The sequence below is a fragment of the Condylura cristata genome, unplaced genomic scaffold (assembly GCF_000260355.1).
Source record: "Condylura cristata isolate star-nosed mole 26May11 unplaced genomic scaffold, ConCri1.0 scaffold00009, whole genome shotgun sequence".
Lineage (NCBI taxonomy): Eukaryota > Metazoa > Chordata > Mammalia > Eulipotyphla > Talpidae > Condylura > Condylura cristata.
The window spans coordinates 14,184,608-14,196,586 of NW_004567110.1; the positions used below are offsets into that span (position 1 = coordinate 14,184,608).

Consider the following 11,979-nt stretch of genomic DNA (forward strand, 5'->3'; position numbering starts at 1 on the left):
CAGATCGATGAAGTACACTGCTGAGGGGAGCAGCGGGCGGGCCAGGAGAGGTCTGCCACGCCATGTGGGTCACCCTCTGCGCTGGGATCAAACTCGCACTGAAGTGGCTATGAACAGCCTGAAGTACTGTGTCCTAACCTGTTGCACCACTAGGGAAAGCACCCCCTCCTTTTTTTTTCAATAAAACAAAATGTAAGGCTTGGTGATAAGAGACAAAGATGAAAAAGACAGGGTAGATTCTCAAGGGTTGGAAAGGCGGGAAGGCAGTGTAGCCCATGTTGCCTTAGTGAGAGTATGGAAGCACCAAAGGCCATTCCCTCCCTAAGTGTGTCTGAGGTCACCCCGAATGGCACAGCATCCAGGAAGTCCTTCCTGAGCTCTGCTCCATGCTCAGGACCCCCTGCTTCCTCTCAACAAGCTCTCTAATCCCGTGTATCATCCGCAAGAGGCACTGGAATAGAGTATTCCAGAGGCTCCACCCACATCCATGAGGAGATCACGTGGGTAGCATGCTGTTTTCAAAGACCCTGCACTCAAAGCCATTTGTCACTCCTGTAATAACCCTGTCATTGTTATCACTCAGACACAATGACCTAGATAGACAGCTACCCTGAAGACATGTAAGCAAGGGGACTCAACCCCCTCTTGGCACTGGCAGCCCCCACCCCAAGTGAAGTGATAGAAGCATGGTCCTTGAATGATATCAAGTGACACACTAGAAGCATGGTCCTTGAATGATAAAGCAGGTCCTCCAAATACGTCATTTTACTTAATGTCATTTCATTGTAATATTGATACCCAAAAAGGGTCTCTCAATGGGGATGTAAGGGGGTCATTCTCCCAGGTCTGCTCAGTTAGGTCACTGAGCATGTCCAGACTGTGACCTGTCACAGAAGGGTGTCCTGTCCAAGGCTGGGTCGCACCTTGACCCTGAGCTTCCCGAACAGGCTCTGACCACCCAGATTCAGAACTGGGGAAGTGAGTCAGCCAGAAGGTGGATGAATGGCTACAAATTCTGTAAAATGAGGGGTATTTTTTGTCTTTATTTGGATGTTTGATGACCAGAAATGTGCTATAGGAACTTAATTCTTGTTTGTACCAATCAGCTTGTGGTCAAATTGCTTCACTATATAGGGTTTTGCTCAAAGTTTCAGTTTCCAAGAACAGAAAGATGTTTCGAGAACATAAAGTAAGGACTTCATGTTATAACCTGGTGTGTAGAAGGTTCTCAGACATTTGTTCAGTGAGTAAATAAGCACCTCGTGCTCAAATGAAAACAGGTGGTATTTATTAATAACCAGTATTCATACTTTAAAGGTAGCTTGCCTTTAAAGTATGCACAAATTGTGTATGTCACTGAAAGTTAAAAAAACAAGTTTAATTCAAGTTTCTGAGAAGAAGCCTAGCCATACAACTTGTTATGACTTTGAAAAACATTTTTGAAAGTATAACAAAGTATTACTCGATTGGTATTAGCCAAAGCACCAACCTAATAAATTTAAAAGTGTGGTGGTGCATTTCAAGTTCTAATTTCAAATCAAAATTTATCAACCCAGACATTCTTTAAAATAAATGTATGTAGTGAGCTTTAGTGCATTTTAAAATTTTTAACTGCAACTTTATTAGTGGCTAATAAAAAGTAATGTTCCTGGTAAGAGATTCTCCATTCTTGCATAATGCTTAATAAATATTTGAGGCCCTCCCTGGTGGCACAGCGGGTTAAAGCCCAGCACTAAGAAGCTAAAGCCACTTCCGCATGAGTTCGATTCCCGCCTGCCCCGGAGGTGACCACATGGCGCAGCAGAACTCTCCTGACCCGCCTGCTGCTCCCCTCAGCAGTGTACTTCGTCGATCTGCCTGTTCTGCTCCCCACTCTGTCTCTGGTGAATTCTCTCACTACCCCTGCACCTCTGGCCTGTACCCCAGTTCTGTATGCGCAAATAAATCTTTAAAAAAAATTTTTTTAATAATATCTTTAAATCTTCCTTTTTTCTCATTGTCTTCTTTCTGTACCCTTTTCTTACTCTCCCAATACAAGTAACCTATATTACGTCACTGTTTAATTACCATACAGTATAAGTAAATACCTGTTAACAGTCATTTATTGAGACTCACTGCAAGTATGAAGAGGAATAAAGAATAGCCACTGTTTATCAGGGTAGGTGACACAAATAGATAAGTATAATTATATAATACAGGGATCATGATAAATTGACACCTCTGAAGAGAGGTTATATGATCCCTTGAGGTTAAATGTAATATCGAATAAACTTTGGACTTGGACTTCAGACAAGTAAGTCTCACAGCTACAGTCAGGCACTGTAGAGGGACACTCCAGAAGACAGGCAAGGAGACAAGAGTTTGTCTCCAGGAACTCCAAATAAGGGAGAACCCCACTAAGCCTGATTCAGGAGCAGATTGTGGTGTGTGCTATAAAAAGAGCTCAGCACAGTGTTCTGAGGCTGGGGGGAGGGGAGCAAAATGGGAAGCATCTAGAAAGGTAGGCAGGCTTTGAAGTAGGCTTTCAAGGGCACCCAGGGCTTTGACAGGGATATTTAACGTGAAGTGGTACAGAATGATTGTTCCTGTCATATTCAAAATTACAGGCCTTCCAACACCTGCAAGGTTTGGCAGGGAAACTAAGTACTTATATGAAAAGAGAACAGATTCATCTCCCTGTGTTGGTGGGGAGCGGGGGGCGGTGCATGGAAAGGGAATAAAGCAGGAAGGAGGCTGAGCTAGAAATGCCCCACCTTCTCAGACACACGGACCCATAAACCCACACCCTACATCCCTGCCTCTGGGAGGCTAGAAATCCAGATTTAAGTCCTGTTCACTGCGACAGCTTTGGAAGGCAGAGGAGGAGTCAAGAAGCACGATTAAGGCCATTTTGGATCTCCTTCTTCATTACAAGGGAGGTCGCTGCCGTGGGCAGGTCACGAGGGCCTCAGCGAGATAATTTCTCCCTTACTTCATGATTTCCTGTTGCCAAAAGCCTCTCTTTTCTCCCAAGCACCCCAAACTGGCTCCACCTCTCAAAACGGAGCTTTTAATAGCATTACTCATGCTCCTCATATTCCCTTCATTTTATGCTGAGTACTTCGTAGACACGTTGGAACCATCAGCATTGCTGTCTAGCAGAGGTGGCTCTGGGGGAGTCTTCTCTTTAGAAGTGGGAAGCAGCACAAAAATGGTTAAGATCTGAGGGAGAACAGGGGATAAAGTATCGTAGCAACTGCAGATTACACGCAACTGCAGATTACACGTGCTGTGAAGAAGGTGGAATGCCCCTGGCCCATTTGTTCTCCTCTTGGATCTCAATCCACATTCCCTTTTCTGTCAGTGCCTTCCACTGCTCTCTGCTGTTCTCAAAATCTGCTAATTAGATATAAAACTTCCATTTTGAAGTTTCTTTCAGGAATGTGACTCCAAACCTCACACTCTAAATGCCCAGGGGAGCCCCCTTTGCAGGTCATGCAAAGATTAATATTTCTTAGCAGCTTCGTCTTCCCCCAGTAATCCAACTCCCCCTTGCCTCCTGGGCTGAAATTCAGGGGTGCCTGCCACACACCTCAAGTGCTTAAATATAATCTGAGTAGCAGTTGTCAATTTGCTTCATTCTTACAAACATGGATCTCCACCGTGGTTTATCATATATCTCTACTTTCATTAGGGTGTTCCCAAGAGAGAACCGTGGAAGTTTTCTTCTACCTGTCACACTGCATTGAACCAGCGAGTTGGAGTTCAAACATGATTTCACTAGAAACTGTGGGTTGGCCCAAACCCTAACCCCACAGGAAAGCAGGCTACAGAACAAGCAGCAATTCTACCAGCAAGGATGACCGGCTCCTTGACTTGATTCCTGCTTGGAAGGTGTGTTTACGTTCCCAAAGGCTTTCTTGTCTGTATCCTTTTTCCTTTCAAATGTCATTAATTTCCCAACAGCCTGTGTTCAAAAATGCCCCCCAACACCTTAGCTAATCATTTTCAAACCAGTATGATACATTCATCGTAGTGAGTATACTCTATGTTAAGCAGGTCAATTCCTACTCTGACCTATTTTCAGTGAAAGTTTGGAATGAGAACAGGGAAAGGTAAGTGAAACTGAAGGTATAAAGAACTGGTTAGACAACCCCGGAGGAAAAAAATACTTCATTCTTTAGGACGTTCAATATATAACATAAAGCTCGCTCTTTCTGATCTCCTTGTGTTTACCTTTCATCACCCTTTGGTGGTGAGAACCAACAACAAACCCAGAGGGGGAAAAAAAACAAAAAACAGTCTCCAAGTTGGGCTTATACTTTGATTTGAGTAAGAGCAAGGCTAATAAGAACACTGAAATGCCAGTTCCATTTATCAAGCTGCATGTTTCCTGTTCTATCAGGTTTTGTTTGTAACAACGAAATCCTCACTAACCCTGAGTGATAATCTTTTACTACCCCTATCTTACAGATAAGTTAATGGGGGTTAAAGTCATACAACTTGCCCTATAACACAGTTCATAAATGCTAGAACTGTCACTTACACTTGCTCACTACCTCTAACCCTACGCGCTCACCTGTCTGTCATCTGCCTGTCTCAAGATGTAGTCTAGAACAGGGTTTCTATCACATTTTCACTATGGATTGGCTTGGGGGAGGGCAGAGTTTCTGAAATCATATCAGTTTGGGTAGATAAGTGCAGGTGCCCTTTACTGAGAACGCAATCTACAACTTTCACAAACTCACAAAGGAATGTGTGGCCCCACCGGAGCGGAGCGCAGAACAGCCTCTCTGTCTACAGTCACTCCTGTGGTGATGAGGGCTGACTACTCACACATGCAAATGAAACCCCAATGTGAAAGAGGCGTTTAGTAGTTCTGATGATTTATCATCTACCCAACCGAGTCCTCAGTGGCTCCATTTTATACCAACTTGTATTCCAAAAGTATATAACTGGGGACATGCTTTAGTCAATAGATACAGTAACTGATGTATGTACAAAGCTGTCTGTACAAGCCTACATTCATTCAAGATGGGACGCTAGACCAGTGGGAGCAGCACTAGAAAATGCCCGTGTGACCTCTCCAAGTTCACTTTCTCCTCTGCAATGTGCTCCGCCTCTGTTGTCACCCCCTGCACACACAGGCTTCGTGACAGCAGGCAGTCCATGCATCTGCCTGGCATGTCAAGACTTCTGCCATATAACTAAATTTCAATACCACATCTTCCAGAAAGACTTCTCAGACTGGTTGTCATCCCTCTGTGCTTCTGCAGTTACAGATGACTGCATCCTCTTTTGTGTTTATAATACCAGTTTGAAATCTGGGGTCCAAATGCTCATTTTACTGGCTGCATAGTGCGGTCAGAGCTGCTAACAGTGCCTTGCACATCTGTATGCACAGAACCTAGGGAAGTGTTTTCTACAAAAGATGTTCAATTGCATCCTCCTTGAAATGAGTGGAAAGTCATGTGTGTAATGACTGGTTCTATAAGGAAATGCTCCGGAAGTACAGCCTGGGATGCGAGAAACATGCTGCTGTCTGGAGCCTTGCTCATTCCTGGTATATTGTGGGTGTTCAAAAAATAGGCATGAAGACTAGTAAGGCAGGAACACATACTTCTGAATTTTCAAGTTATTACTGGCAGCACCCACAAACTAGTTTGAGATCTCAATAGACTAAGGTGGAAAGTTATGGTGAAGCTAACACATTTTGCCAGCCTCGCTCATGAAACCCTTTTTCTTCAGGCCCAATATTTGTTTAGTTTATTTTATTGCAGTTGCCACTGAGACTTTTGATCGGGGTGGTACTTATCTTGTAGGCTACTTCTCTCTTTTAATTTCTATCTGTGTTCTCTCCATGCTGACTTCTGTCCAAACTGACCCTGGACTAGCTCTGCTGTAGTTCTCAATTAGAGTGATCAATGGCAAGGCTTATTATTATTATTATTTTTAATCAGGAAGAGGTCAACAAAACAAGTTCTGGGAAGTAACAAGAAATGACAGGGAGGAGGTCTATGTACAAAATATACAAATGCAAAAAAACCCCCAAAAACAAAAAACTGACTTTGCTTTTTAAATTTACATTGGAAAACTCTTAAAAAAGCATTCAAAGATGCCATGAGGGGTTTGACTTTCTTCCTCCCCACCTCAACCAAACTTCCATTTTTGGATTCTAAAACAGCTGATGCGCACCCTAAAATGGAAAGTACATGTTACCAGGGAAAAATATTTTCTTGTCCCTTTTTCTTTTTATTCATAGATTTTTAAAATCCTCTTTGCATATGTCTGTAGGTGACTCGTAATCACCTTGCTAAGAATGTTCCTGCATGCCACTCCAGAGATCACTGCCTCTTTTTCTTTTTATCTCACTCCTTCTGTCATACATTATGAAAGGGCAGGGCCCTTTTCACATCAAACAGGCACAGGAAATTCAGGTCAAGCAGTAAATTCCTGGAGAAGAATCACGTTTTAAGAGTTGGGGAGACTTGAGGTCATTTAAGCCAAAGCTGCATTTCTCCCTGCAACCAGTTACTGTAGAATCTTTCACACACTGTCCAGTTTGTCCTGCATGGCAACAAAATGGCCTTTGCAAGCACTTCACGGGCAAGGTATGGGACACACTAGCCTCTCTTTGTCATTGTGCAGTCCTTTCCATTCAGGGTATGAATATACCACATATCTGTTGGTCCTATCAGGGCAGATATGCCATATCCATAAAACAAATCTCCTCCCTTGACCTTATCCTCTGGAGCTCAAGGTCAAGGTTTTTAAGAACTTGAGTTTAAACTTTCTATATTTAAATTCTTCATATTTCTTATAAACAACCAGCCAGGGCAAAAGATTGTTGTAAATAATCTTTGGCAGGGGCATCAATATTTTCTTTAATGAAGTTTGAAAGATGTTTCACAAAACAGGGAGATGTTAAATCCAGAGACAAAGGGGGAAAAAAAATCTTACTTGCAGAATGAAATTCCCTGTAGAGAGGGAGAAAAATCTAGAGGTAACTCTTCTTGCCCACAGCAAACACATATCCATCACCTTTTGAAATCACTTTATCTTTGAGACAAGAAAAGAAAACTATGTATGTGGCCATTTATGTCTAAGTCTGTCTAAAGTCAAAGATTTGGGTTAAAAGAACCTGAATCCCTCCCACAGACTGAATCCCTCCCACGGACCATATATGTCTGGTCTGCAGCCCCTCCCTCCCCATCATCCCTCAATAGCAGGTGATTTTCAGGCATAATTCCTCTGAGCTACAGCTTTGATCCAGTATCATTTCAGGACAAGTCAAACTTCACATACTCCATTGATGTCCTAAACCTCAAATCTCTCTTCCTCTCTGCTGAACGCTAGTTCAGGTGTTCATCAACAAGCACCTAAGGGCCTGTGATAGGATCTTATTTGACTTTCCCTGCCATCTTTCTTTCATAACCAAACTTCACTGCTCGAAGAGTTCTAAAACACAGGCCCGATCAAGTTTATCCCTGTCTTTCTGCAGTTCCCCTTCACCGAGAGAATAAATGCTATCCTTGATCTATCATTTCTTAGCAAATCACAACTTGAATCTGGTCTGATCTTCTTCCTTCTTCTACAACTTTCCCACGAGTCATACATAGAAAAGAAAACTAACAATCGCCAGAACCTTCCTGCCATGCTCCTTCTTGTCTCTGATGCTCGTACATGCCCTTGTTTCTACCTGCAATTTTCTTCCCCACTGTTTCTGTCTATTGAGCATCTGCTGGTCTTTTAAAGCTGAACTCAGAGGCCACAATCAATGAGAACTGCCTCTCCTGGCCTCGCAGATGGCCAGAAGTTCTCTACTCATTTTCCATTTTGTGCATGATCCCACTCCCTCCTATGTTAACCACTTTTACCACTTCAAAAACTGCACTGTAATTCCTTCTTGACTATACTTCACTGTACAGGAATTTCTTCTAAGGGTAGGACTGTGATAACTATCCTACCCCCAGGGCATAAAATAAAGCCTGATGCAGAACATATTTTAAATTATTTTTTGAATAAATGAAAATTATTGTGGTACCTGAAACACAGTTAGAAACATGTGAACCAGAGTCCTAGAATATCTCCCATTAAAAGAAACATGAATGGACATCTTGGTGAATGTATTTTCTAAACGCAAAACTGATAACCACTGATTCAGTAATGACTTACTCTTTCCTGTGTTCATATTGCTACGTCCAATTTTTCCTTGTATGTGATACAAATTCATTGAAGAAAACAGGGAAGTAAAATATCTTTCAGCCCCAATAGCTCAGATACTCCAATGTCACTTGCTTATTGACAGGCCTGCATGGGAACTGCATTCATTATAGTTCACTTTCCAAACTTCTTTCTTCCGTGAATGGTAGTTAATCGGTGCATATCTCTTCAATTAAGTTATATGCTCTTTTAGGTGAGGATTTATTTGTTCCCAGAGAAGTGTCTTATGCACAATTAGTATTCAATAAATACTAGTGAATGGTTTAGAAAACATTAATTCAGGCAACAGTGAGAGATGCTGAAAATGGTAGCTTTTGAAGGTGATAGTCTCCATCCTACATTGAAAGGCTTCCTTTGTAATGCTAACAGAAAGACTGTAACAATATTATGCTCTTTGTGACAAAAACAGAGACTGACAACTCAAGTGTCCAAGAGAACACAGATTTAACAAATCCACATGCATGTGAGGTTGCCATATTCTCCACCTATGACACAAGAGCCATAAATAGCTCTACCTGGAGCTGTTAGGTTGGCATGATTGTATTTGCATCTTTTGAATTCTTTCTCCAACAAATGACTTACATCTGAGAGCAGTGAATAGGCTACAAGTGGGACGAGGATTAAATTATTTGGGTAAAGTTAATGGATAGTGTTTTACTAAACTGCAAGATCACAGTCTCAGTAGTTTAGCCAACTGTGGGTAGCCCAATCCATCTTGGTCAAAGAGTTTTCATGGGTTAAGTTTGAGATGGATATAATTGGGAAGCCCACAGAAACAGATGGACTAGAAAAGAAAGGTCAAAATGAAGGAGGAATATAGGGACATCCAGGAACACTGGAAAAGTCTAAAATAATGGGTCCCCAGAAAGGAAATCACCTTGCATTTATAAATGCTTCCATTAAATTCTTTAGGGATGAGGAGCCATGAAACCTGAGAGTTACCTTTATAGGATTAGAACGTGTTGAAGAGAAGACATAGGAGACCTAACACTCTGAACCAATCAAAAAATCAGAGAGAAATTGAGAAAACGAGGACATAGATGTATCAGAGCTGTTCAAGTAACTCTTATCTGTTTCTGCTCATTCCAGAAGGAGGGACGCTGAGGTGGTGTTTATCTCTGCTCTCTCAAGGAGTAGTTACAATATTTCCACAGGGCCTGGAGGGTAAAAGAGTCAAGAAGGAGCTCTACTTCAGCTCCAACATGGTTTCTTGTTTCACTAAGTTGACTTGTTTCATTAGAATTATTTGGTCCTCTCATTTTGGAGGACGTGGAATGGGGAGGAGAGAGGTTTATATTCCAGGAAAAGTGGTACGGAGGCCTAAGATTTAAACCTATCAAGATGGATGACCATTAAAAAAAAGGAAACTAGAAAGGTTTTGGAAGTGATACTGTTCTATCTAGACAAGGATCCTTGACTTGTTTGGGGGTAAGAAGTCACAGGCAATGAGATAAGAGGTACAAAGAGGATGGACTGAATACTTCTGTGAGTCTGGTATCCCCAAGAAAAGAGTTGTCTTGTCCACTGAGACCTATCAGGCCTCCCTTAGTGATTCCCATCCATGACTGTATATTTGAACCTCCCTGGAGCTTTGCAAATCTCCTACTGACTCTGGGCCCTTCCCTAGGGGCTCTGATTTAATTACCCTGGGCTGGTCACAGTATTTTTCAAGGCTGCCCAAGTAATTAAGTACAGTAAGGAGTTGACTGCTAGATTAAATGGATAAAGAGATAAGGGGGATGAAGAAGGAAAAGTAGAATGAATGATCTTGCCCTCCCCCCCCCAGAACTAAACCATATTTGCGGCCCTCCCTGGTGGCGCAGCGGGTTAAAGCATAGCACTAAGAAGATTAAGCCACTTCCACATGAGTTCTATCCCTGCCTGCCCCAGAGGAGATCCGCATGGCGTGGCAGACCTCTCCTGACCCGCCGGCTGCTCCCTCAGCAGTGTACTTCGTCGATCTGCCTGTTCTGCTCCCCACTCAGTCTCTGGTGAAGCCTCTCACCCTCCGCATCTCTGGCCTGTACCCTAGTTCTGTATGAATAAATAAATAAATCTTTAAAAAAAAACATATTTGCAAGTGTGGCATGACCACAGGTGGCTCTTGAGGTGGTATTTATTTGACAGCACATGGCTAAGTCTTCTACACACACATGCCTCTTTAAATGAACATATGAGAATAAAAGTATATATATTTGAAAATATATTAGAATCTATGCAGAACGACAACTTCGGAAATGCCTATACGTTATTGCTTAGGAACAGGCTAAGACAGGTACTGAAGTTCAGAGAGGGGATCTATTTAAGTGAATATTCTATAAACTCTAGTCCAGCTGGAATGCAGATACCCCAGACATTTTTGAAAGAGGAATGTAGTTTGGGGAGCACGGACCTTTCTTTCCTCCTGCTGAGCAGTCAGGCCAGAGCCACCCTCTGTCCTCTCTTCTCACACGGATGGATGCTTGTGCCTCATCCCAACTGGGCTCAGACTCAAGCCAGCCTCTCCTAGTCACGCTCTGGTTACTGATGGCAGAGCCTGTAACTCACGGACTTTTTTCAGATTCAAATCTGAGCTAAACTTGACTTCGTGTACCTTAGCCACTTTAGCATAATAGGGCAGAAAACCAATGCCCACCGGGTGTTCCAGGCACCCCAGCACAAAAGCAAAACCAAAGTGTCCCAAATCCGGGTTATGCAAACTCAAAGGAGGGCTGAGGTGACAGATATGAAAATCCCGAAGAGAACAAACAAACCCAGCCTGCAGCAAAGGCACTGACTCTGTACATTTCATTCCTTATTTGCCAGCTCAGGGCATGATGCAACCATAGTTGCTCAATTTATATTTGCACGTTTTCCCCTGAACCAAAACGAGCTCCAGAGCTTCCAGGTCCATAAAATTCCTCTTAAAATAGTTCAAGCCTCTAAACCAAGAGGGTCTTGGCCAGGTGACCTCCCCTTCACCTACGCCAAACAAAGTCCAGAGGTTTGGCTGTGCATCGGTAGACTGGGGAGGGACAAGGCACAGAGGCAGGCGGAAGCTGACAGCTACCTTTGCAGCGTTCCTCACTGTTCTCACGTCCACTAGGTTAGAAACTGGCAAGGGCACAGTACACACTTCGCCTTTACTCCTCCCCTGCTTCCTGCACCCAGTTCCTCTCCCAATCCAAAGGGCACAATACTGGCTGGGGGGAAATGTAAAGTCTTCAGCTCTCCTCTGCCTGGTACCTCTCAACCCGTTTCTACACCGCGGCAGCCTCCTGGTCACCCAGTCATGGGCTACCCCTTTGCACCACCCCACAAAATGGCAGGTTAGCAACACGCGAGGCCGAAAGTGCCTGCTGTGTCTTTAGCCAGAGAGGACCTGAAAGCGTCCCCAAAGCCTCAAGCCCTTCTCTTCTCAAAGCCCCTAATTTTGTGCTAGGCGAGGCCGCCGGCTCGCACTCTCAGGGCATGTCAGCGGGGAAGCAGGTGCCAGAGTAACAGGTGCCAGGCCAGTGACCAGGCAGCTGCACGGGGCTTCGAGAGAAGCCCGCGAAGGGGCCGGCAGAGGCCAAGTCGAAAGGAAGGGAAGCCGGGCCGCAGAGTGGAGGCGAACGGGGCTTGGGGGGTCGGATGCAGCTTCCAGACCTCCCTCCCCGGGCACGACCCTCTCGTGTCTGCTCCACTTACAATCTCCAGGCAGACGAAGGCCCCCGAGTAGGTCCGAAGGATGTCGGGGCCGGAGGGCAGGGTGATCCGAGGCGCCGGGAAGGACACGGCGGGGTTCGGGGGCGGCGG

At 44.0% G+C, this 11,979-nt stretch overlaps 1 protein-coding gene across 1 annotated transcript in view; it reads right to left on the reverse strand.

The window, feature by feature from the left end:
* Positions 1-11,979, reverse strand: part of MAL2 (mal, T-cell differentiation protein 2) — a gene marked incomplete at its 5' end in the record, with an annotated part of 25,338 nt that extends 13,359 nt beyond the window's left edge. The window contains 1 exon segment of the mRNA XM_004679998.2: positions 11,872-11,979. Coding sequence (XP_004680055.1) covers positions 11,872-11,979 — 108 coding nt within the window.